The sequence below is a fragment of the Westerdykella ornata genome, assembly GCF_010094085.1.
Source record: "Westerdykella ornata strain CBS 379.55 unplaced genomic scaffold EI97scaffold_2, whole genome shotgun sequence".
NCBI lineage: Eukaryota > Fungi > Ascomycota > Dothideomycetes > Pleosporales > Sporormiaceae > Westerdykella > Westerdykella ornata.
In genome coordinates this window covers 1,217,088-1,239,883 of record NW_022986852.1, presented here as the reverse complement: position 1 = coordinate 1,239,883, position 22,796 = coordinate 1,217,088, and the positions used below count along the sequence as shown (strand labels likewise).

General features: G+C 54.5%; 8 protein-coding genes across 8 annotated transcripts; 4 read left to right on the top strand and 4 right to left on the bottom strand.

Annotated features, from left to right (window-relative positions):
• Positions 1-810: 810 nt before the first annotated feature.
• Positions 811-3,275, bottom strand: EI97DRAFT_119348 (uncharacterized protein). Its single transcript, XM_033793025.1, has 2 exons — positions 1,950-3,275; positions 811-1,903 (listed from the first exon to the last, which is right to left on the bottom strand). Exons 1-2 carry the CDS (start codon positions 3,004-3,006, stop codon positions 921-923), a joined length of 2,040 nt encoding a protein of 679 aa, XP_033657864.1. The 5' UTR covers positions 3,007-3,275; the 3' UTR covers positions 811-920.
• Positions 3,276-3,659: 384 nt separating this feature from the next.
• Positions 3,660-7,347, bottom strand: EI97DRAFT_391359 (WD-repeat protein-like protein). Its single transcript, XM_033796239.1, has 4 exons — positions 7,175-7,347; positions 5,597-7,120; positions 5,250-5,549; positions 3,660-5,200 (listed from the first exon to the last, which is right to left on the bottom strand). The coding sequence occupies exons 1-4, from the start codon at positions 7,301-7,303 to the stop codon at positions 3,998-4,000; spliced, it is 3,156 nt and encodes a 1,051-aa protein (XP_033657863.1). The 5' UTR covers positions 7,304-7,347; the 3' UTR covers positions 3,660-3,997.
• Positions 7,348-7,507: 160 nt separating this feature from the next.
• EI97DRAFT_430067 (uncharacterized protein) lies at positions 7,508-12,800 on the top strand. The gene is made up of 4 exons (XM_033797593.1): positions 7,508-8,363; positions 8,421-12,081; positions 12,139-12,243; positions 12,327-12,800. The coding sequence occupies exons 1-4, from the start codon at positions 7,838-7,840 to the stop codon at positions 12,628-12,630; spliced, it is 4,596 nt and encodes a 1,531-aa protein (XP_033657862.1). The 5' UTR covers positions 7,508-7,837; the 3' UTR covers positions 12,631-12,800.
• Positions 12,801-14,634: 1,834 nt separating this feature from the next.
• EI97DRAFT_119237 (uncharacterized protein) lies at positions 14,635-15,541 on the bottom strand. Its single transcript, XM_033793023.1, has 2 exons — positions 15,524-15,541; positions 14,635-15,469 (listed from the first exon to the last, which is right to left on the bottom strand). The coding sequence occupies exon 2, from the start codon at positions 15,228-15,230 to the stop codon at positions 14,715-14,717; it is 516 nt and encodes a 171-aa protein (XP_033657861.1). The 5' UTR covers positions 15,231-15,469; positions 15,524-15,541; the 3' UTR covers positions 14,635-14,714.
• Positions 15,542-17,923: 2,382 nt separating this feature from the next.
• On the top strand, positions 17,924-18,971 carry EI97DRAFT_119098 (uncharacterized protein). Its single transcript, XM_033793021.1, has one exon. It carries the CDS (start codon positions 18,068-18,070, stop codon positions 18,668-18,670), a length of 603 nt encoding a protein of 200 aa, XP_033657860.1. The 5' UTR covers positions 17,924-18,067; the 3' UTR covers positions 18,671-18,971.
• EI97DRAFT_118965 (uncharacterized protein) lies at positions 18,795-19,820 on the bottom strand. Its single transcript, XM_033793019.1, has one exon. The coding sequence runs from the start codon at positions 19,559-19,561 to the stop codon at positions 18,920-18,922; it is 642 nt and encodes a 213-aa protein (XP_033657859.1). The 5' UTR covers positions 19,562-19,820; the 3' UTR covers positions 18,795-18,919.
• Positions 19,791-21,599, top strand: EI97DRAFT_119100 (Pkinase-domain-containing protein). The gene is made up of 2 exons (XM_033793022.1): positions 19,791-20,668; positions 20,734-21,599. The coding sequence occupies exons 1-2, from the start codon at positions 20,080-20,082 to the stop codon at positions 21,465-21,467; spliced, it is 1,323 nt and encodes a 440-aa protein (XP_033657858.1). The 5' UTR covers positions 19,791-20,079; the 3' UTR covers positions 21,468-21,599.
• Positions 21,288-22,174, top strand: EI97DRAFT_118962 (uncharacterized protein). The gene has a single exon (XM_033793018.1). It carries the CDS (start codon positions 21,529-21,531, stop codon positions 22,030-22,032), a length of 504 nt encoding a protein of 167 aa, XP_033657857.1. The 5' UTR covers positions 21,288-21,528; the 3' UTR covers positions 22,033-22,174.
• Positions 22,175-22,796: the final 622 nt, after the last annotated feature.

Here is a 22,796-nt window from a genome sequence, read left to right as displayed (position 1 = left end):
TTAGATTTAGTTTTTAGCCTATGATTGTTCTACAACTACTTTCAACGCATACGTAAACCATTTGCGTAGAAGTATACACCTGGAAGGAAAGAAGTTGCGTCTAAGCTCGAGAGCCGAACGCAGCGCACTTTATACACTTCAAAAACACTCCACCACTAGGCCGCGGTATGCTCACAACAGGCATAACTCTCCAAATCCAAATATCGATGTATCACGAACCGCGAAGACAGAAAACATGACATTTGATACCTGGCGGAGTGACACCGCGCACTTGTAATCCTTTTCCTCTCTCTCTCTCTCTAATCCTTTTCCTCTCTCTCTCTCTCTCTCTCTCTCTCTCTCTCTCTCTCTCTCTCTCTTTCCCTCTCTTTGCCTCCCCACTCCGTCCCTCTCTACATGTCGGTAGTTCAGACGCAAAGGAGGCGTTGCTATACGCTCCTACAATTCGCCGGCCGAAAGCCCGAGACCCATCCATCTCCGTAGCCGTTTCCCAAATCCTTGTTGCCAAAAAGCCCCATGCATATACACCCAGTCCCCTATTAAAACCCAGATCATCCATGCCCAACAACGCCGTGATTCCTGGATTTCGAGCCGTCCCAAACAAAACCCATGATAAGCGCCCAGAGATACCACGATTCCCAATGTTGGTCCGAACCGAATCCAAGTCCCATCCAGCACCATGCCGTGAACCCCGATGCATGCCATGAATCCAAAAGTGGGCGGGAGGTGGGCGAACCACAAAGAAACTGACACAGATGAACGAAAGAAACCTATCCAGACAAGAATAAAAGAGCACACAATACTGACCCAAGCCAGCCGACCAACCACCATCAGCCCACCATTCCCCCCATTCCCCCCAATCCTCCAAAAATACCACCAACCTACTTAAATCCCCATCATCCTATCGTCCTCCCTAACCGTCAAAAGTCCTCCATCTCGTAACTCAACGGCCTAAACAGCTCATTGCTCAAATCCGCCCCGGAACCCCCCAGCAAGCCCGAGAAATTCTGAAACGCATTGTCGAAGTTGAGCCATTCATCGGGTGACGGGTCCGAAAAATCGAGGTCTAGAGTCGCCGCTGCGGCCGCCGACGAGGGTGCTGGCGAGGTGGCGACTGAAGGGCCAATGGTCAGTTGTTGGTGTTGTTGTTGCTGGGTACTGGTATTATTGTGTAGAAGATTGGTGGTCGGGTTCTGCGGTGTGGAGAGGAGTGAAGTAAGCGGGCGGTCAGAAGAACGTTCACTGCTCGTCGGGTGTTGGACCTCCATAATCGTGGGAAGAGGATTGAGGAGGCCACTCGCCAAATGCGCCCGGGGAACCTGGGAGTGGAGGCGGGGATCGATGGAGGCGTCCAGGTGGTGTTGCTGCCATTGACGGTGGTGATTAGACGAAGGGCCTGGTGGCGCGTGATGTGGGGCTTGAATGGATGCTTGCTCTTTTTGCTCAGTGACTAGTTCGTCATGGGGCTGGCTACCAAAGAGAGCATGGTGGTGGTCGGCCTCTGTGGCAACGGCAGGTGTATTGGCAGTACGCGTGTTGCGGTCCGCATTATTCAGGACGGCAGTGCCGAGGTCTGCCATTTGTCCAGCGGACCACCAGGCATTCCGGAGGCGGTTAAGGAGCATGACGCATTGTTTGAGCTCGTCGGTGGCGCGCTTGATGTGGACTTTGAGACGGCGGCAACGAAAGTGGCGGTAGACGACGCTGAGAGCCAAGGAGAGGGTGTAGGGGACCAAGGGGAGTGGAGGAAGGGTTTCGGGCGGTTCGGCATTGAGGAGAGAGATGACGCGAGTGGCGGAGAGCGACTGGCGGGTGTAGGACGGGGTGGCCTTGACGGGGTCGTTGATGGAGAGGGACTTGTGAGAGGCCATGCACATGGCGTGGTGGAAGAGGGAGAGCAGGCCTACACTGGTCAGTACTGCACATCAAATAGTCAGGTACAGACGCACTCATGATCGGCCCGTCCAACTTGTCTTCACCATCTCCAACCATTTCTTCAAACCCCAAAAAGTCGTCGGTTTCCCAGCCCGTCTCTTCTGGCGACCTGCCCGGTCTGTAAAAATCAATGACCCTGTCGAGCATCTCCGCGATCTGCAACCAAACGCCAAACGGACTCGACCGCTTCTCCGGATCCTGCGGAAGCTTGGTAAGGCCATTATCTCGATCGTGCATGAGCAGCGGTCGTCCATTCATGCAGGCGTTAATCTTGTCCAGACTCCAAAGACACCAGAACAGATCCTCGAGATTCTCTTGCGAGTCTGACTTTTGGCCCTTCCACTGGTGCCCGAATTGGAGACCAAAAGTATGTGCATGGTGGATAGCCTGGGCAAGATGCATCGACGCTTGCTCTGCCCCGTCGGGGCCTTCGCAGTGCAGAGATATCAACGCCAGGACTTGGATGAGAATGACGCGGTTCTTCTCGAGTTTGGCTTCAATGCCTGCAATGACTGCATTGTACAGCCTTTGAGAAAAGTCCCGCGGCCGCAATACCCGCGGGTCGGCTCCGAGTAGAAGATGGTCGGCCGCTTCTGCGTGCTTGGATGCCACGATGCAAATGGCCTGGAGCAGCATCCGCGGCTCCCGCTCCTCGGCGTACCACTTGGTGAAGAGGTTCTGGTCTACGATGGGGAGCAGAGGATGCACATAGGTGAAGTAGATGTTCAACAGAGCTTTTTGGTGTTCCCTTGGAGGCACAATCGCCACTCCCACTGCATCGAGGTAAGCATGAAGGGCCCTCTGCACGGCGGCTTCTTGTGCGGTGGTGGCCTGCTGCGTCGTCTCATCAAGGCGTCCCTTTTGCTGTCCGGGCTGGCTTTTCGGCGACCTCCCCGCCTCATGCCCGTCGACCCACTGCCCAATCGACGGAATGCTAGGTGACTGATTCGTCTTGCCCCTCTCGTGATGGACTTGCTCCCTCAGTACGGCCTCTGGATTCAGGTAGCCTAGGAAGTTGGGCGGCGTCGGTTGCCTATTCGCATCATGGGTGCTGTAGCCACCACTCGCCATGACACCAAAGGACGAAGTCGAGTTGGCCACGACAGGGTGAACATGGCCATCACCCCTTTGGTGGTGTTGAAGAGGCGGGTCATCATCAAGGGCGGTGGTGCCGGAATGGCCGATTTTGGTAGGGCTTCCGTTGGCCGGGGCATCTTGATCGTCAAATGTATGGCTGCAGCGTTTCTGAATGGAGGGTTAGAGAGCCGCCACAGTGCCTGCTGGTTGGGAACTGGGACTGGGAAAATCATGGGCTCAGCCTTACCCGGCGCTTCTTGCACGCTTCACATGCGCGGTGAACGCCTACGGTGTAGAGTTAGCAGCGAGGCCAGCGTGGGGTGGTGAGGCAGAGATATGATGTGGAGTCGACGCACGTTTCCGCTTCCTGAAGTACTCGTTGTTGGCAGCGAAGGTAATCATGGTCGACATTTTTACCTGCTCTCTGCTCCGAGTCCCGGCCTAACCGACCGTTGAGGTTTCGAAACCAGCTGCTGGAAGCTTGGTGCGATATCAGGTTGAAGCAAACTGCTTGAGATGGGTGGAAGTCAACGTTGCCAACACGTGACGCCGTCAAACGGTTGGACCAATGAGCTGCGGAGCCGGCGCTTGGCGCTGGCGAGACTAGTGGACTTCGCACCCGGGACATGCTATGTTATTAGATTGATGTGCAGCATAGGTGACGAATGGCTGGACCAGACACGCTGCCCCTAAGGCCGTACAGACGGAGAAAAGTCCGGGACTGACTGATCCGTCGGGTTGCCAATATTTCTTGTATGGGCCCCAGGCTGAATCCTCCACCTGCAGCTGATCCGCCCTACGCTGGTCTGCCTTCGCTCCATGGAAAGAAAAATGGTGTGAGGTCATGGAGTGACATATCGTGACCACTGGAACGGGCCCGACTATATTGGAACATCGACAACCAAGAAAGATCCATCTATTCTCCGAAAACCCGTTGATCATATGCCGCGCTGAAAGGCACTCACAATAAACGCAGGCCTCGTCATCATCGCGCGCTTCTCACCCACCCGACAACTCCAACACTGTATCCGACCAGACTGCTCAACCTCTCCTTCTCCTTCTTAGCTTCCTCTTGCCACCTGCGCAGCTCATCAATCAGCCCCTCCTCCCTTGCAATGGTGTCTCCATGCAGCCGCAAGAACACACTCATCCAAGCCTGCACAAGCTCATAATCCTTCCTCTCCTCCAGACGCGACGTGAGCGCTCGTAAGAAGGTGAAGAGCTCAGTGTACGGAGGCATCACATCGAGCGTGCGTATTGCAAGATCGGCAGCGGACGGAGTCAACGTCGCCAGATACGCCAGGACTGGCGCATACTCTTGCCTCTCAGCGGCCTGGGCAAGCAGACGCGTGAACTCGTTCGTCGATGCGGATGCCGATGACCTCGACACCATGGCAGCGCTCAAGACTCGGGACTTGGGTTCCTCAAGCCCAAGTCCATTCGATGCTGCCGAGTCCTGCTGATTCTGACCCACGGACGGGAGGAAGAAGGGAGCTTTTTCCGGGGCTTTGGGTGCTTCCTTGGGCTTGTTGTGAGCGCGAATAACGTCCAGATGCAATAGCGTCTGCCATTGTGACCTGGGCACCAGGCTGAGCGTGGTGATACCTTCGGCCAATTGATCCATGATGGGCACAGTCGTCTCCTCTGGCTCCTCCTCGGCTTCCTCCTCTTGGGCCGCTTCGACAAGCCCTTCCCCGCCTTCGCCAGAAGCAGTCGGAGCACTGATCACCGCGATTTCATCTTCGGAAATGTGACGGGTTGAGACATGCGTGAAGAGCGTGCGATTCGTCCATATGTGAACGCCCACCTCACCCTTCTGTGCCGTCGCTAGGTACTCGCCAGTGGGCGACAAGGCAAGCGTGGTACATGGCTTGGGCAGCCTCATCCCGTCAATAAGATGGCCAGTCGGGAGGTCCCACACCCTGACAACCGAGTCGGAGCTGGCGCTGATGATCCATCTTCCGTCGTTGGAGAATGCAAAGTCGACAATCTTTAGCTGCACCTCCGAGGATGATGCCCACAGTTCTCGAACGAGCTTCTTCGTCTCAATGTCAATGACGCGTACTGACCCATCGTCGCAATTGAGAGCCACCAGGTCGCTGGCACGATGATAGCGGAGGCCTAGAGGCTTGCTCATGGGATACCAGTCAATCTCGTGAAGCAGAATGCCAGAGTTGAAGTCCCAAAACTAGATGCCATCAGCACATGATTGCGGCAATGGTTCCCCAATTACGAACCTTGACCTTGCCATCTTCTCCACAGCTGACCATGATCCGATTCAAGCTGTCAATCGTGATGCCAGTAACAGCGCCCTTGTGTCTCCCCTGGCCCTTTCTGAACTTGGGCACTGCCGGGGAATCGGTGGCTAGGGCGGCTGTCTCTTGCAACTGTAGAAGCTTGAGCTTGTTGGCTTCGGCTGGCTTCAAGGGTACTGGAAATCTGCGTCGATGTTGCCCCGACTGCAAATTGTACATGTCAATGGACCCTCCAGCCGAGCCTATGACGGCAAAGGTACCGCAAGGCGAGACAGCAACGCTCTGCAACCGATTAGCTCAGACCTTTTTCTGGGTTTTGGCGGACCTACTGTGACTTCGGTGTTGTCACCCGTCGCCAATGTCCACCTTCCGGCTCGCTTCCTGCCCCAGAACCATGTTCTTGCTACATGATCGCCTGCGTGGCCCGTCACGATACTTTCCCATCCAGTCATGTTGACCTCGGGGGTCACCTTCTTCTTGCCCTTCTTGACTGTGGTAGGATTATTCCAGATGCCCTTGACCCCCGGCATGGTGCCCATGCCACCATCGCGGTTCAATGAGCAGGCCATGCAAGTGATGGGCGGAGCCTTCAAACCCTCCAAGGCGGACTGCAGCCGTGGGTTCGTGGTGCCTCCATGGAGGAGGCCCATCTTCTTGGCTTTCCTTTCAATGGAGCCCTGGCTCAGCTCGGTACTTTGCCCGTCTCTTCGAAGGCTCCATCCCCACAGGCTGCGGTCGTGACTGGCACTGAGCAGCCATTTTCCGGTATCATCGGTACCATCAGAGTTCGCCGGGAGGAAGCGAATCCTGGAGACTTCAGCGGCATGTCCACCTCGCGCGTGCAACATCCTCGGCAGGGGGGAGAATGGCGTCTCGTCAAAGATCCAAGTCTTGAGAGAGTTGTCGAGACCGCTGGAAACAATTACAGATTGCCCGGGCAAGAATTCAATCTTGCTGATGCCTCCGCCGATGCCACCACCGCTCGATGGCGGAGGGTTGTGTGCTCCAGTGAGAACTGCCATCTTGCGTCCACCGTTATTCAGATCCCAAAACGTGATGTCTCCATTATTTTGGCTAGCAGTGGCCATGACTCCATCTTCACGACCATCTTCGCCGGCTCCCATTCCGTCGGTTCTGAATGAGATCGAAGTGATTGGCACCTTCCCGGAAGCGCCAATATTCAGTCGTAGCAGCTCCTTGTCCAGACGGATGTCGTGGATGACGACTGGGCCCGACTGGTACGCAATGGCCAGCAGAGACAGTGCAGGTGTGGGTTGGATCGCGGTTACTGCCCCAAAGCTTGCAGCTGGTGGAAGAAAGGTATACAGCAGTTTGGCGGTGCTGATATTCCAGATTTCCACTGATCCATCTTGCCTACCGACGAAGATCTTGTTCAGGTAGGTCGGCATGGTGCAGATGCCCCCGGAGATGGGGCTGGCGGAAACGCCAACGAGGGTAGTGTAATGCTCGAGATTTGACGACTTCCACACCTGGATACCGGTGGCACATGACCCCACAATCCATTCTCCAAAAGCTACAAGGTGCGTGATGTTTTCCCTCAACCCGCGAGGGAGCTCCAGCTCGGCGACCTTCTTGCCGCGCTGAAAGAGCCATACCCCTCGCCGGGCGTCTGCACCCACTCCACCCCAGGCCGTGATGACGACCTTCTTCCATGCTAGCGTCGCTGTGATATCTTCTGGAGTTTGCGGTCGGGTAATGAAGACGAGGTTCAATCCACGCTTCAAATCATACGTTTGGAGAGATCGGCCGACAGAAGTGGTGATCTGAAACGTAGTCTTCCCCAGTGGCAGCGAAGTGAACGGGACGTCAGTCGGCGACACGAGTCCTACAGTCTACACCGGCGCATTAGTATCAAACCATGTAAGACGAAGCACTTCCGAACGTACTCTAAACGGCGCGAAGATCCTTGACCGATGGACCACGGGCGCAGCGCCGTTGGTGTTATTAACCTCGCGCTTTTGGCGCTTTACCACTGGTCCGTTGGACTCCTCTCTGGCAACCATGTGGCCTGGCATGGTCGAAGAAGGCGATGCGCAAGGAGCTCAGAAAGCGAGATGGTTCAACGCTGGTTAAAATTTGGCCAAGAAATATTTAAGATCTTATTCCCCCCGCGCCAACCTCTGATCGTCCAGGGGGGGCACCCCACGCTTGCAACTCCAACCATGCTGATGGTCCTGCGTCATACAAATACTATATGTACCTAGATGTGCAATGCTGAATAGCAATATACCATAAGTATCTCTGCCAGAGTTGCTCTTCCCACTGCAAGTCCCCGAGGTGCAAAGCAGCCCAGATCACATGGTCTAGCGGTCACCTGGGCACCTGGTCTTGAGTCCAGAAAATGCTCTCGACTCGACCTTTGCCATCTCCTCCGTACGAGAGCAGAGCTCAGCATGCCCAGGATTGCGACATTCATTCTTGCATAAATAATACAAGCTCCACCCTTTGCCTGCCCCAGGGCACATGTTCCATCGCCCACGGTCGCTTAAGTTGACGGATTCGTAACATAGGTAGAAAAAGCAACCAGCCACACCCACCCCCCACGACGGATGGAGCAATTGTCTCGCACAGTCAGCTCCGAGAGCACTCCTACACAGACTGCACCTCACGTCCTCGTTGCCAGCAATGGCTCTGATCCTGCGAGCAGAAAGTCGCGGACCTCCGAGCCCGAGACGGGGAGCGGCCATGTCGAACGCTCCTCTGTCTCCATGCCGCCGCCGGTGACGTCGAGGACGATTGCGAGACAAATCCCCCTCCCCAATGCCTCCAGACGCCCCTCAAAGGCTTCGGACAGCAGCCTCTTGGATACCTTTGGCTCCGTCCGAAGCCCCTCCTCCGCCGTTGACGAGACCACCGATACTGCATCCACCCCAGATGCTTCGCGCCATGGAAGCATTGCCACGTCCCAGACGCTTACCCTCCCCGACACCGCCTACTCCTCACGGGCCCGGACCGACCCCGACCTAGAGTCCAATCGCATGTCCTTTTCCTCGCTATACTCTCTCGGCTCGGTCATCATGAGCAGCACACGAGGACTCAGCGGCCCCAGCTCAGTAACAGGCTCAGAACCTGAAGGTACGTTTGCTGAATCTTGAACGGCTCTTCCTCGCCCATTGACTGACTCCACCCTAGCCAAAGTCGAAGGACCAGCCTATGCACCCACTACAGCCACTTCTTCGCTTTCCGTAACCACGTCGACCGCGAGCCAGAATGGCAGTTTGGCGCTGTCTGTTAATCAACCACCTCACGCAATGCATTCTTCCAATTCCACCTCCCCGCAAGGCGGCCAAACGCACTCGTTGAACCAAAAAGACACAGCCCAGAGGCCTGAAAACGGCCGCTCGCGAAGCCGCACAACGCACCGACGCATAAGTGGCAGCACGGCTGCAAGCAGTAGTCCTGGTGGCAGGGACTCGCGTGAGCATAAGAAGCCTACCAAGGGGATAATTGGCGTGTGTGCGCTCGAGTCCAAGGCTCGCAGCAAGCCGGCGCGCAACATCTTTGGGAAGCTCTACGACGATTTCGAGGTCAAGATTTTTGGCGACAAGATCATTCTCGACGAAGACGTGGAGAATTGGCCCGTCTGCGATTTCCTCATCTCCTTCTTTTCCGATGGATTTCCTCTAGACAAGGCTATCGCATATGTTCGCCTGCGCAAACCATTCTGTGTCAACGATTTGCCCATGCAACAGGTCTTGTGGGATCGCCGACTTTGCCTGCAAATCCTCGACAAGTTGAACGTCCCCACACCCAGACGGGTCGAAGTCAGTCGCGATGGAGGCCCCAAGCTTCAATCCGCCGAATTTGCAAAGGCCTTGTACGAGCGCACCGGCGTGCGACTGCCCGGTCCCCCAGACGGCACTGGCGGAGGGATGCCAGCACCCCGCCGCGTAGAGCTTTCGGAAGATGGAAACACGCTGCGCGTAGACGATAGGATCATTACTAAACCATTCGTCGAAAAGCCCGTAAGCGGCGAAGATCACAACATCAACATCTACTACCATAGTCAGGACGGCGGAGGAGGCAGGCGACTCTTCCGCAAGGTTAACAACAGAAGCTCTGCAAAGGATGATAGCCTCCACGTTCCACGATCCATCACCGACCCCTCCAGCAGCTACATCTACGAGCAGTTCCTCAAGTCGGAGAACTCGGAAGATGTCAAAGCCTACACCGTAGGTTCCAATTTTTGTCACGCTGAGACTCGAAAGTCGCCCGTCGTTGATGGACTAGTTAAGCGCAACCCAAGCGGCAAAGAGGTTCGTTATGTGACGAAGCTCAGTGAAGCCGAGGCCGCCATGGCCTCTCAGATTTCAGAGGGCTTTGGCCAACGGGTCTGCGGTTTCGACCTTTTGCGGACAGGAGACCGCAGTTATGTCATCGACGTCAATGGCTGGAGTTTTGTCAAGGATAACATGGACTACTACGACAAAGCCGCCCAAATCCTCAAGGACATGTTTCTCAAGGAGATTGCTCGCAAGGAACGACGAGAAGGACAAGCTGCCATTACAGAGTCATCGGACACTTCAGAAAAGCCTCCTGCTAGGAGGGGCATGGCTAGCCACCGTCAAGCTCTCAAGGGTCTCTTCAAGTCTCCCAGCATGTCCAAGCTCAGCCACATTCCACATCCCCATGTAAGATCAGGACACCAAGCACCGACCATGGCGTCGTCCCCCGAGGCTTCCGCAACGGCTTCTCCCCCGGCCGCATCGCCCCATTTGGAGAAGTCTTACGGCGTTTCCATGAGTAGCACACCAAGCGTTCCCAGGTCTGAGCCTGACGTCCTGCTCACCACTCCTAGTGTGCGCGAAAAGGAGGCCCACACGCACATCGATGAAACCAAACCCGAAGAGCCTGTCAATGTGCCGCCACCTGCCTCCAAGGCTCAGTGGAAGCTGAAGGGCGTAGTGTCCGTTATCCGCCACGCCGACCGGACACCCAAGCAAAAATTCAAGTACACATTCCATACCAAACCTTTTGTTGACCTCCTCAAGGGCCATCAAGAAGAGGTTCTCCTCATTGGAGAGGCTGCATTGCAGAGTGTTAGCGACGCAGTGAAGCTGGCCATGAAGGAAGGAGTGGAGGATCCTAAGAAGCTCCGAGAGCTGCAGATATACCTTGTCAAAAAAGGCTCCTGGCCTGGAACAAAGGTTCAAATCAAGCCAATGTTCCGTAAGAGGCGAAAGGAAGAACTGCTTCCTGGCCAGGTTGTCGAGGACCCTTCTGAAGCACACAAGGAGGCCATTTCGCCCTCACTGGATGGCGATATATCGCCCATCCAAAAGCGAAGCGACTCCATGTCTGGTGTAACATTGTCGCGCATCTCGGCTGCTGAGAACAACCTGATTCTCGACAAGCTACAGCTCATCATCAAATGGGGAGGAGAGCCGACACATTCTGCACGCTACCAGTCGCAAGACATGGCGGCCAACTTCCGAAATGACCTGAAGTTGATGAACAGAGAGGTGCTGGACGACGTCTCCATCTTCAGCAGCTCCGAACGCCGCGTTACTACAAGCGCACAAATCTTTGGCAGCACATTTCTCGCTGATGACAATTACAAGGCCGAAAATATCCAGATCCGCAAGGATCTCTTGGATGATTCCAATGCTGCCAAAGATGTCATGGACAAGGTCAAGAAGAAACTCAAGACCCTTTTGCGGGCCGGTGACAAGGCACCGCCCCAATTTGTGTGGCCCGCAGACACGCCCGAGCCGTACATCGTGGTTCGGCAGGTTGTCGACTTGATGAAGTTCCATCAGCGCGTCATGAACTACAACTACAAGAAGATCGAATCCGGTGCGGTGTCATCACTCGCTGCCATTGCGGGCGCGACGTCAGACGCCCCTCAACCACAGCACACGTCGCTGGCTCAAATCCAGGGCCGCTGGTGCTGCAATGAGGGGCCTGAACTCTTCAGGGAACGCTGGGAGAAGCTGTTCAAGGAGTTCAGCGATGCTGACAAGGTCGATCCTAGCAAGATCTCCGAACTCTATGACAGCATGAAGTTTGATGCTCTCCACAATCGCCAGTTCCTTGAATGGGTCTTCACCCCCGACGCCACTTTTCTCGACGAGGAGGCCGTAGGAGATGTAGCTTCCGAAAAGGTATCCATGGATGCCAAACCCTCAGCGTCCGCGCCTGTTGAGCCCCACAAGGCGGACGCCGGTCAATCCACTGCAGAGAGAATCTTCGAACGCAACAGTATATCTCAACGCATTGGGTTCCGCCGCCGGTCAGAGATTACGAAGTCGTCCTTGCCCCCCGCTTACGCCCAGGAGTCATACTGGAAGCTCTACACAGGCGCCAACATGGGCGGCGGCCCAGGCTCGCATAGCACCTCCCCGTCGGCCGCCTCCAAAGCCCAAACTGACGCCCGCCTCGCCAAACTCCGCGAAATGTACCACCTTTGCAAAGTCCTCTTCGACTACATTGGCCCACAAGAATATGGCATCGACAATGAAGAGAAACTCGAAATCGGCCTCCTAACCTCCCTTCCCCTGCTCAAAGAAATCGTCGAAGATCTCGAAGAGCTGCAAGCGTCCGAGACGCCCAAGTGCTTCTTCTATTTCACCAAGGAGTCGCACATTTACACGCTGCTGAATTGTATCCTCGAGGGCGGGATCAAGACGAAGATTCAGCGAAATGCGATCCCCGAGCTGGATTACCTCAGCCAGATTGGGTTTGAATTGTATGAGAGTGAGAACGCGACGGATAACGATGGCCCGAATACGTTCAATTATAGCATCAAGATTACGTTGAGTCCGGGATGTCATGCTTTTGCACCGCTGGATGTGTAGGTCTCTCCTTGTATTCTCTTAGAGAGTTGGAATGTGCTAACCTTGGGTGATAGGCAATTGGATTCTAGGCATATGATTGGTTTCTCGCCCCGGAGAAGCTTGACGGCTCATCATGATTGGAAGGAGGTGCTGGAGACGCTGAGGGCCAAGTTCCACACGTACGTTTGCACGTTTCTCACACCCCATCTCTTGTCCCTTCAGTCCTTGCATTCCTGGCCAATGATGCTGACTAGGCGCGCAGTGTCAAGTTGCCCAAATCCTTCGTGGCGATCAATCTTAGTGAGAAGGTGCCCGGAGCGTTCGGGGTGCAGCAAGAGGAGAAGAAGGAGGGAGAGGGCGAGGGGAAGAACACAGGGATGGAGGTGACGAATGCTGCGGGACAAGGTGTGGCCGGAGAAGAGAAGGAGGCTGCTGAACCGGCGGCTTCAGCGGCCGTTCCGCCCGTTGAGGATACGGCTGTGAGTGGGGTGCCTGAGACGGCGGTAGGAGGCCAGAAGGAGAGTGCTGCGAACGATGCGGCTGAAGATGTTGATGAGAGTTCGTAGCCGGGGACGGTGGTGGGTGGAAGAGTTGGAATGCATATAGACATGAGCGATTGCATGGGAAAGAATCGGGTCTGGACATGAGCAATTACATGGGAAAGGATTGGGTCCGGACAATGATATCATTCATATAGAGCATAGACGGTAGTAATGGATCAATGGATTTAAGATTATAGCAGTTGTATTGCTGACTTGATCATGTCTGTTCAGCCTAGTGTGGTCACCATAGACCTATTCCCTTGTGAGTACTGGCACCTCTCACTTACATGCAGCAGTTAGGCCCCTGTGTAACCCTCTAGCAACTAGCCGACCACGCATGGGATTTATGGGGCTCTGGAAAGGGCGTCTAGGTGGAGCAAAGTACACAGTATCACGCTGATCAATCGAAGTGACCAGACGGACTGGAGGCACCGTGGGAGGTGATGCCGGAGAGTTCGAAGATGGAGTTGACGAATGGGATGAGGACCTAGGGGAGGTTAGTGTGCACATGAAGTTAGGCATCATGTGAAAGCCGTGGTGATATCGTAGGACATATCCAAACCAGCTGGTACGTTAGCATCCTCCAAGTCTTGCGAAAAGCCAATGTTCGCTCTCGTACGGCTAGGACGTCATAGAGGACGCGTGATGTGGTGAACGCCGTCCAGAGGGGTGTGCAGGCAGAGTTGCGAGAATGGAACGTTGGTGATCCTTCTATCTTTAATCCTCTCCTATGTTTGGTTGTCAATTGGTATCTCTTCGCTATCTGGAGGCTATGTAGATGACTCGAGCCATGTTGCTCCGCTTCTGTGGCATTCGTATATATTTGCGTTGGGCATTTGAGTGGGGCTTCACCTGGCTGCAGGACGATACCCTAGGTATGGCCGTAGATTGATGCCGGGTGTTCTAGGCTTCGCGTTGGATATCACAGTACACTCCAATGCAATGTGTGCTTGCCTGCCGAAATTATGTTCTTACGGTGCCATTGAAGTTCTTGACGTCCGTAAAAGTGGGAGACGAATTGGCGAGTGCGTCATCCATGGATTGATGAGAGAGCATGTCACGTGTTATTTTATTCACTGCCCGTTATGAGCACCTGCATGTAGGTCTGGATTGAATCATCCAGATGCGTCATCCAGAGACCACCCAGCGGAAACCATCTAATTCAACGTATCTAAATCTATTCCTGCGTGACGAGCCCCCATAATCACACGCAAACATTCACTCCGCTAACAGACATCGGCATCTCACCCTTCCGACATCAAAATAGAACATCATCACCAGCCATCCGCCAAAAAACACCAAAACAGCACACTACTCCCGTTCCCCCCTCATTCATACCATCCCGTGGCCGCAACCAGCTGCACCTAACCGCTCGGTATTCTCCCACCATATGCAAAGTTCCATGGGCACTAGTTGGCCGCCTAAACTGCAACCTCCCGTCCGTTTGGTCGGACGGAGGAGGCCTGACTGAGGGGGCATGTTGCCGCCCGCTTCGGTATAGGTAATAATAATGTTCTATTCCAAGCCACTGGAGCCAAGGTAGCCCGTGAAAGCGCCCGGCAAGAGTGTGGTATGCTGCATGATGGAGACTGTTTTTCAATGAAACGATCGGTGTGCTTGAGGGGTTAGCGATGGGGTCTCAACGGGAGGCTGGCATCATAGTCAGCGCTCCTGCGATGGGGCGTTCGAAACGAGTGGAGGCGTGGGTTGCAGAAGCGTTGTTGAGGATGCGGAGATGTGGCACAATTATCGCGCGTATGGAGAGACCACCTTTGTGTGTCCGACGATGTTGGTGGAGTGGGATGCTCACGGTGGTGGCTTGGGCAGGAACGCGAAGAGGAAGAAAGGAAGATGCAAATGGAGATGCGGCTGCGAGACGCTCGAGATGGATGAAGGAGTTGATGTGGGTGGCCTCATCGAACTTGCGAGGTCCGATGAAAGAACTTAGGCAGGTATCTCGGCATGTCCCTCCTACTCTAGGAAGCAGGAAATGTCCGCTCAAGGCAGCCTGCCCAAAGGGGCTGCGTTTGACGTTGACTACGGAGCCGAAAAAATCACAAGCATCCAGCAACGCAAGCACGCTGTTTGGAAGCCGTTGAAGGTGGCGACTAGGCGCTGGTGAATTCGAAGTGGAGGACCTCGCCATGAAGCCACGCCCTCGTATTGCCGTGTTCAAAATCAAAGTACCTATTCGCCTGCGGTTGCCGCCAGCTCTCGTAGATGTCATGATCATCGTCATGGAGTACAGTCCAGTCATCGCTCATATCAAGAGCGGTGCAAGGGACACTGTGCCGCAACCCTACATCAACGTTGGGCGCGACGACGGAAACGCACTCGCCGATTTTAGCAAATTCTGGTAGGCGCCATTGTTTAATGAAACACCGAAGGTGCTCACTGTGTAAACGCCCACGTACGGCTATGCCGAGACTCATCAAAATACGGAGGAGATGCCCTTCCAACTCGCGTCCGATCCGGAGCTGTTGGATGGATCCTGGTATTCCGCAACATGGGAACAACGTTTGTCCAGCGTCTGACTCCGAACAGCGCAATCCCCGCAAAACTACGGAGTACGCTCCGCACCTGCAACTGTAAGCTGACGGCAGGCATTCGCTGACCGATCGCATTTGCGATATACCGTCCGGCGTGCAGGATCTTGTATGCGGAGTTTGTAATTACCGACAAACGTATGGATGGATGTATACTCCGTAGGTGTCTTGGATATATCCGGTACGAGCCATGGGCTTGCACTTGCAGCTATAGCGGTTGTGGAAATAGAAATGGGAGGATGTATTCATGGGTGTCGTCCACATACAGAGCGTGAACCATGGCCAATAGACGGCGTTTACGAATTCGGTGTTGCGCGCTAATTGAAAGGGTCAGGTAACGGGCTTCGGACTTGGATCTAAGGATGTGGTACTAGCTAGGTGCGAGTGTTTGCTTTGTATGTTATTTGTGTGGTTGCTTATATCGAGGCCGTTGGAGACACCTCAGCTGAGTACCTAACAAACCGCGGTGGACCGGGTTTCGAGGAGCAAGTAACCAAGAGGTGATGCACAGCCTAACGGTAAAGGGGAGTTGAATCATGGCCCAGCTCGATGTTCTTGATCCATGGATATCAATAAGTGGGTCTTAGAATCATACTGGTATATGGTTGGACGGGCTGTGTCTCGCATGAGATCGGATCTCACTGAATGTTTTTGCCATTCAGGTCCGTGTATACGGTAAAGCTGATCGATGGAGAAGCCGACATGCCAAAAGGAGAGAATCACCAGAGTACAATACGATGACTTGAAGCAAACAAGACCAGGTAGCTGCCGGAATAGTGGCGTACATGGAGCTGCAGAACTGTCTAGGGTAGAGAGATACCCCCATGGTAGGAGCGTGGTAGGAGAAGCTCATTACCTTGTCCCGTGGCCTGCACACAAAAGTTCGAACCGCCGAAAATGGTGTCCACCTCTTGCAGTTTCACTGCATATGAGATCTTCATTGATGATGAAGGTTTGCCTCTGCTTGCGTGTCGATCTGCTTGCGTCCGATCCAGTAATGATTGAGCATATTTCCAAGTAAAGATACATCGGCAATCATGATATGTGTCCCTCGACAGATCGGACGGGTTTGCTGTGACGCTATGTGTACTTACAAGTAGCACCTACTTGTAGTCGAAATAACTCTATTTGCGAAGATGCGTAAGGGGCCGGTAGTCGGAACAAGCAGCTCTTGGTCGGGCGGAGAGATTTGATACCAGATCTACACCCTCATGCTTCGGCTTGTGTTTGATCATCCGTCGTGTGAGAATGAGCTGTGATGGTAACTACACATTGCCAGAACGAGCTCGCACGTGAGCCGAAGCGTTTGGGCATGTTATGGTATACCAGTAGATATGGGATGGAATGTCTCCGGAGCCAGTCCTCAATATCAGGCGTCCCAACGAAATGTCCATCGGTGCCGTAAACGAAGCTGGTGTCCAGCAAGGCGGTGTGAAGACACTCTATGCCGGACAGGGTGTTACTCCAATCAGGAGGCGGCATCTAAGTGAAGGCATAAAGTTTAGCAAGATCCGTACGAGACCGGCAGTTTGGCAGCCAGAGCTTGTTCCGCTGCGGCACGGGATGCGCCTGTCATGCTGTTCACCACATATCTGATACCGATGTGACGCTGCCACAGAGCTGTGGGCCACCACGACGGAGCCAGTCGAGTCTAGATCTTGGATCAAATTTGCTGTGCAAAGGCTGTGTGGACCGGCAACAGATTCTGTTGGCTTTGAACAGGCCAGCGTTGGCTGCTGAGAGAGTTTATCACCAGGCTTCTGCGTAAGAGTGATGGCACGAGAAACCCAAAGGAGTATAGAGTGCCTCTCTGGTGGTGGCCATGGATGCGAGATCTGTCTGATCGATGGATTCGACGCTGTTTTCCAGTATTCCGCTAGTCCAATAAGGGAATGCCAAGTTGCCTTGGCACTGAACATCCGCGGGGCGGTGAGCGCAGCCATGGAACAATATTCCACCCCATTCATCAACGCTTCCCATTTGGGAAATTCCAGCATCCATCGATTCGACCCAGCTCTCCTCTGCAGACCTTTCCCCTTCGCTCGAGTTGACGATGCGTGCAACGCGTTCTCTGCCACAGAACAGCCGAAGCTCTCGACCGAGGCTCCATGTACGAGGCTCAGACTGCCTCCGTCGGACAACATACGGGATACTTAGTACCCCGCAGCGCCGTAGGTTCTCCGAGCATCACCATCATAACATGTTACAACAGCACAACGGCCGTTGAGACGGTCAGGTCTCTCAGGAGTATCAAAATATGACAGCGATGGGGCCGCAAAAGGGGCCCAGCCACGCTTCCGCTCAGGACATGATCACCGTCTCCTCACAGACTCCCGCTCAACCAGCCGAACGCCCTCGCAATCTAGCGGGCCTTAGGCGACTTGGCTAATTCTGCGCAGTGTTTGAAACCGGACAGCAAAATCTGGAACGCCATGCAGCAATCATCATCGCTGAAATCTTTCTCGCTCGTTTCCTGTTGTGAAATGCAGCCCATGTCCAAACCGGATCTTACTGTGTATGTACGCGAGGAGATGAAGTAATTCGCGCCGGTAAAATTGGCTCAACAACGGGGCCTTGTTTGGTAAGGGTTGGAAACCAAGAACAACGGCATGGTCAGAGTGGACCATATGCGTGGAGTCAGAAGGAGTTCATGGCGGTTCGCCCGGCGTGGTTGTCCAAAATTACGCAGAGTTTGCGCAACCAGTTGGCCACGTTGCTCCAGCGCTTCCAACGACTGCGCGCGCCGCTGACTGATGAGCGGGTTGTGGACCAAAACTTTGTGCAAAGAGTAATGATTGGACGATCTTCACGCAGCAGGATGCCGGAGCGACAAATCACAAGAAGAGCGTTTTGCCCGAGTCAGAAATAGGGCGAAAGTAGTTGTCGCCACGGACTTCAAACGACACAATCACGGCATGAGTCGCATGACTTTCCATGGGAATCAGTTTGCACCACCGAAAATCTTTTGGAAAATCCTGGCGAAGCGCGGCATCTCACTGGGAACGGCGAAGATTGACCCACAGCAAATTGCAGTGCGGGCTCGTCGCGTTCTGTGCGTCGTCACCACGGTCAGGAGTTCAGAACTGAGGGTCCAAGCCCCGCACAATACTGTCCTGTGTACGATGCGCGGATTAGTCATTGTCTCTGCTGCGCCCAGAGGAGCATCTGGGTATTATCGGGCCGTCCAATCAGTCATGCTCGGATTGCTGCTCGTTGCTCGTAAAGGCATCCGAGCCTGCAACCGCCAACGCGACTCTTGCAACCAACGCAGTCCTTGGTCAGTCGGATTGCTGACAGCCAGCCACACCTGCCCGTTGCAGACAGGACAAAGGACGTCGCAAGTCTGCTGCAAGCATGACAGGCAAAAAAGCATTCCCCCGATCAGCATGTGCCCAACTGGTTCCGTCATGGCCGGAGCCCCAGCCCAGGTTGGCGAGTTTGGCTATCGAACGCCAACCGTGCGCTTACAGTTTTACGAGACAAGACGTCGTAAGCTGGAGGCGAAGCGACCAGGCTAGCCTGGGTACCTACCAGCCCACGACGAAGGTGGAGAGCGGCAACTCCCAACGTCTCATCAACAAAGACAGCATTCACAGGAAGAACCACAGCCTCCTGCGCTGCCGTCAGCCGCCGAGACAGCCGGCCGAGATGCCCGCCTCGATGGATCGTTATGGTGATGTGTGCGTCCCGTAAAGCAAACGCCGTCCTCCCACGAGGCCAGGGCGGCCAACCCATTCCGTGACCGGCGAGTGCGATATTTTCTGCACCTACGCAATCTGGGCTTCCATCAACTGCCTCCGACAGTCAGGTATTCCAGAGTCACGGCTGCAGGACCGCCTTTGCCCTCGTTCCGCTGAGACCAGGGGCGCGGGAAGCATTTGCTTTGGTTGGCCTGCTGCTGCCGATGTGTCACCATCACACTCTGCGTGGATGCACTTGCCTGCGACCGCTCCGGCGACCCACCGTCCACGAATGGCTGGAAGACTGCTGACGGTGAGCGATTCGCTGCGCTGCGGCCTGGCTGGGGGCTGCGCTGTGGAGCAGGGCCAGTAATGGCCACCAAGCCGATGTGGATCAAAGGACCAAGGGGCAACACGGGCGAGCACGCAGGCGGCAGGCCATGAATCAACAAGCGGCGGCGTGCCGCATGCTCGGTTCTCTTGTGCGACGGGCTTTGTTGGACCAGTGCGAGAGCATCCTCGCAGGATCCTTGTCGGCCCAGCCGCCTCCCTTTTTTTGCCTCCAACCTTTCCGTGGCTCCGTGCTTGGGAGTCTCTGCACATCTGGAGATTATTTGGGACTCCACCAGGGCAAGGGATATGCGGCATGCGTGGAACCACACCGTTAGTGTCCCCTGCGATGGCCTGCCTGTCGCCTGTCTTCGTCATAACGCCGTCCGCTAGCCTCATCCTTCCCTATATTTACTGTGGTACGATGCCACTGGGGCGCACAACGGACCAATGATTGGACCCTCTGCCCGTGGCGTCTGGCTTTATCAACACCTTGGCCAGCCGTGCTTTATACAACAACTGTACGCATCCATCATCAATCTTCTCCTGTAGGCCGCCTCATATCACCCAAGGACGACCGCACTCCGATTTCACATCAGATCATCAGCTCCTCCTCCTACTCCTCCTCTTCCTCTCTCACTCTCCATCGACACGGCCACCTGTCTTTATTCTCGTTCTTCAACTTCCTGTCATCCCGCCAATCCTTTGTTCGTATACCGCCTCAGCTGTACTCCATTGGACGACGCCATCCCTGGTCACATGCCCAACGTTCTCTAGCTTTAATACCTTTCTGTCCCCTTGGAAGCTCAAGGCATCGAGCAGCTCCTTTTAGCCAAGGCCACTCTAACCCCTTCTTCTTGATCCAAAGGCCTTCTCCTGGACCTGAGGACCCTCTCCAAGGCCTTGTTCATCCAACTATGTTACCGACCCCTCCTGCGTCTCCCACACTCGATGGCTTTTGCTCTCCAGAAGACCGCCTAGGCCAAGTCCTCGCAGGAAAGATCCACTTGACCGGGATCCTTGGAATAGGTGCCTATGGTGTTGTCTACACAGCCGTAGACATCCAGACCAACGTTCCCTATGCAGTCAAAGCACTCAATAAGCGCGGTTTGGAGCCCCGCCAACAGAAATTCCAGCAGAGAGAAATCCACCTCCATGTCAAGGCCAGCGCCCACCCCAATGTAGTCTCCGTGGTGAAGATCCTCGAGGCATACGACTGCACCTATGTGGTCATGGAGTATTGCCCGGAGGGGGACCTCTTCACCAACATCACCGAGAGAGGTATGTTCATTGGCAATGACGCCCTTATCAGGATGGCCTTCCTTCAGATCCTGGATGCCGTGGAGTTTTGCCATTCGAACAGCATCTTCCACAGGGACCTCAAGCCCGAGAACATCTTGGTCACAGACCAAGGCATGACCTGCAAGCTCGCCGACTTTGGTTTGGCAACTTCTGACCACGTGACCTCGGATTTTGGATGCGGTTCGACCTTCTACATGTCGCCAGGTAAGCATCCAGCACTCCGGCTTGGAAGCCACACTTGCATGGACTCGTTGCTAACAATACATCAGAATGTCAAACTCCAACACCAAAGCCGTACGCCTGTTATGAGACTGCGCCCAATGATGTATGGAGCCTTGGCGTCATTCTCGTGAACCTAACCTGTGGACGCAACCCCTGGAAGAGAGCCTCGTTCGAGGACAGCACCTTCCGCGCCTACATGAGGGACCCAAGATTCTTGAGGACCATACTTCCTCTCTCCCCTGAGCTGGATTCCATCCTGAGGCGAGTATTTGAATTGGACCCTTCCAAGAGGATCACCCTTCCCGAACTTCGATACTTGATCCAACATTGTCCGCGCTTTACGTCCTCAAAGTCCGCCATGGCCTCCCCCTTGCCTTCTCCGACTACTAGTCCTGTTGGGTTCGCTGGAGTCGGAGCTTCCCAAGCATGTTACGGGGCCCCTGAAGTGCCTTCCATGGCCCCGCTTCCTCCGCCATATGCGTCCCAAGCCGTGGAGGCCCCGTATCAGATCCAGTCTGCCTCTAATGGGAGCACTGGTTCGGACAGTTCCGTCTTCTCTTCTTCCTCTTCCGTCTCGTCCGATTCCTCTTCGTCTTCATTCACCCACGTCAATCCAACGCCACAAAAAGTTCCGGTACAGGCTGGCCATTCGATATACGTTCCTCCTCCGACCCCTAATGCTTGGTTTACACCTTTCTTCCAAGCCGCGAGTTTGGTCAAGCGTAGACACGCTTGCTTCCAACCGCCAAGGTTCCATGCTCCGCTTTCTGCCTGTGGCTAATCGTCCCGGCGCCATTTCCTCTACCAGCTCGTAATAGCCTTTTATCTCTTGAAAGCTTACGATGAGACGATGCGGTTCTATCTCACCCGGTGTTGGGCGGCTGTTGATGGCGTTTCCTTCCACCTTAGATTTCGGCCACGTAAACTCTCCGGCTTTTCGAATTTCCGGATCACTTCCAGGGGTTATCACACCATTCGACTCGCATGTCTGGGGGATTTTTGTCGTATACCTTTTAACTAGCTTGGGAGCGGTGCCAAGCCATTCATGCTTCTCAAAACTACGTTGTGCGGAGATGGAGTCTTGGATTTCAACGGCTGCTCTTTTGTCAATGCATTTACACGGAGTTTTCTGTCATTTTCCAAACAAGGAGGGATTCTATTCGACTGTCTACTTCTGTCACAAATTTTCTGTTACTCTAGATACCAGCCAGGTTTCATATTTCTTTGGCTCAGAGAAGTCCTTGTACCGTAGTCGGTCCCCCATGCCAGATGGAGAGACGCAGACGTACTCCTCAGCGGGAGTTTCCTCAACAATATACATATATTTGGACGGAGGGACGGGCTGAGAAAGCTCGTCTGCTCCGTCAAAAGGACAACGTTGACTCCCTCATCATGACTGCGATGTTCTCTTCCTAAGGCCGGCTTTCTGAAATAACTGCTCTCTCCTGACAACCGCGCCATTTGTGAAGAGCCATACACAGTCATGTTACACCGCTCCGCACAGAATGCCTCGGATTCGAGATTCGAGAATCGACAACCCCTTGCACCTTCGACAGGCTTCGCTCTCCATGCATCCGCATCGCATGGCTCCGCATTCAGCGAAAGAGAAAAGCAAACTCTTCGCTCAACGGTCACCACCCATGCCCTGGTCCTGCCCTGCCTCGCACTGCGCCGCACTCCCAGCGCGAATGAAGCAGCCAATCACACGGTGCGGGATTGGGCCCAACCAATACTCTACGGTATTCGGCTCGCTGCGGTTGCCAGGGGCGGCTTGTTGTTGTGTCTTCTACGGAGTGCCTAACTTCTGCTAGGCACGTCGCATGCATGCGGGCATGGCTATGGTCATGCGAGAATCTGCACGAGATATGCGTGTGAAGGGGATGGAGCACGAGGGGGGTGGAGACGCTAAGTGCTTTTTGGAAATGGTATTTGTTGATAGCGCGATAGCTAAGGAGGGTTTTCTCCATAATATCTATTATTTGTTGGGAAGAGGGTGGTAATGATTTTTATTGGGGATGGAGCCTGAGACCCAGTGCTTTTGTGCTACGTATCTGCTTTGAGGATGGGAATTAATTTAAAACATCTTTGTCATTATTATCCCTGGAGTGTA

Excerpts from the sequence above, each read along its gene's own strand:
- EI97DRAFT_119348 (XM_033793025.1), bottom strand. The coding sequence starts at position 3,006 with ATGGCGAGTGGTGGCTACAGCACCCATGATGCGAATAGGCAACCGACG. Across the intron at positions 1,904-1,949 it reads GTTGGACGGGCCGATCATGA|GCCTGCTCTCCCTCTTCCAC; the intron begins GTGCGTCTGTAC and ends TGACCAGTGTAG.
- EI97DRAFT_391359 (XM_033796239.1), bottom strand. The coding sequence starts at position 7,303 with ATGCCAGGCCACATGGTTGCCAGAGAGGAGTCCAACGGACCAGTGGTA. Across the intron at positions 7,121-7,174 it reads GGATCTTCGCGCCGTTTAGA|ACTGTAGGACTCGTGTCGCC; the intron begins GTACGTTCGGAA and ends GCGCCGGTGTAG. Across the intron at positions 5,550-5,596 it reads GTGACAACACCGAAGTCACA|AGCGTTGCTGTCTCGCCTTG; the intron begins GTAGGTCCGCCA and ends AATCGGTTGCAG.
- EI97DRAFT_430067 (XM_033797593.1), top strand. The coding sequence starts at position 7,838 with ATGGAGCAATTGTCTCGCACAGTCAGCTCCGAGAGCACTCCTACACAG. Across the intron at positions 8,364-8,420 it reads AACAGGCTCAGAACCTGAAG|CCAAAGTCGAAGGACCAGCC; the intron begins GTACGTTTGCTG and ends ACTCCACCCTAG. Across the intron at positions 12,244-12,326 it reads CTGAGGGCCAAGTTCCACAC|TGTCAAGTTGCCCAAATCCT; the intron begins GTACGTTTGCAC and ends CTAGGCGCGCAG.
- EI97DRAFT_119237 (XM_033793023.1), bottom strand. The coding sequence starts at position 15,230 with ATGCGATCGGTCAGCGAATGCCTGCCGTCAGCTTACAGTTGCAGGTGC.
- EI97DRAFT_119098 (XM_033793021.1), top strand. The coding sequence starts at position 18,068 with ATGAGTCGCATGACTTTCCATGGGAATCAGTTTGCACCACCGAAAATC.
- EI97DRAFT_118965 (XM_033793019.1), bottom strand. The coding sequence starts at position 19,561 with ATGAGGCTAGCGGACGGCGTTATGACGAAGACAGGCGACAGGCAGGCC.
- EI97DRAFT_119100 (XM_033793022.1), top strand. The coding sequence starts at position 20,080 with ATGTTACCGACCCCTCCTGCGTCTCCCACACTCGATGGCTTTTGCTCT. Across the intron at positions 20,669-20,733 it reads GACCTTCTACATGTCGCCAG|AATGTCAAACTCCAACACCA; the intron begins GTAAGCATCCAG and ends ACAATACATCAG.
- EI97DRAFT_118962 (XM_033793018.1), top strand. The coding sequence starts at position 21,529 with ATGAGACGATGCGGTTCTATCTCACCCGGTGTTGGGCGGCTGTTGATG.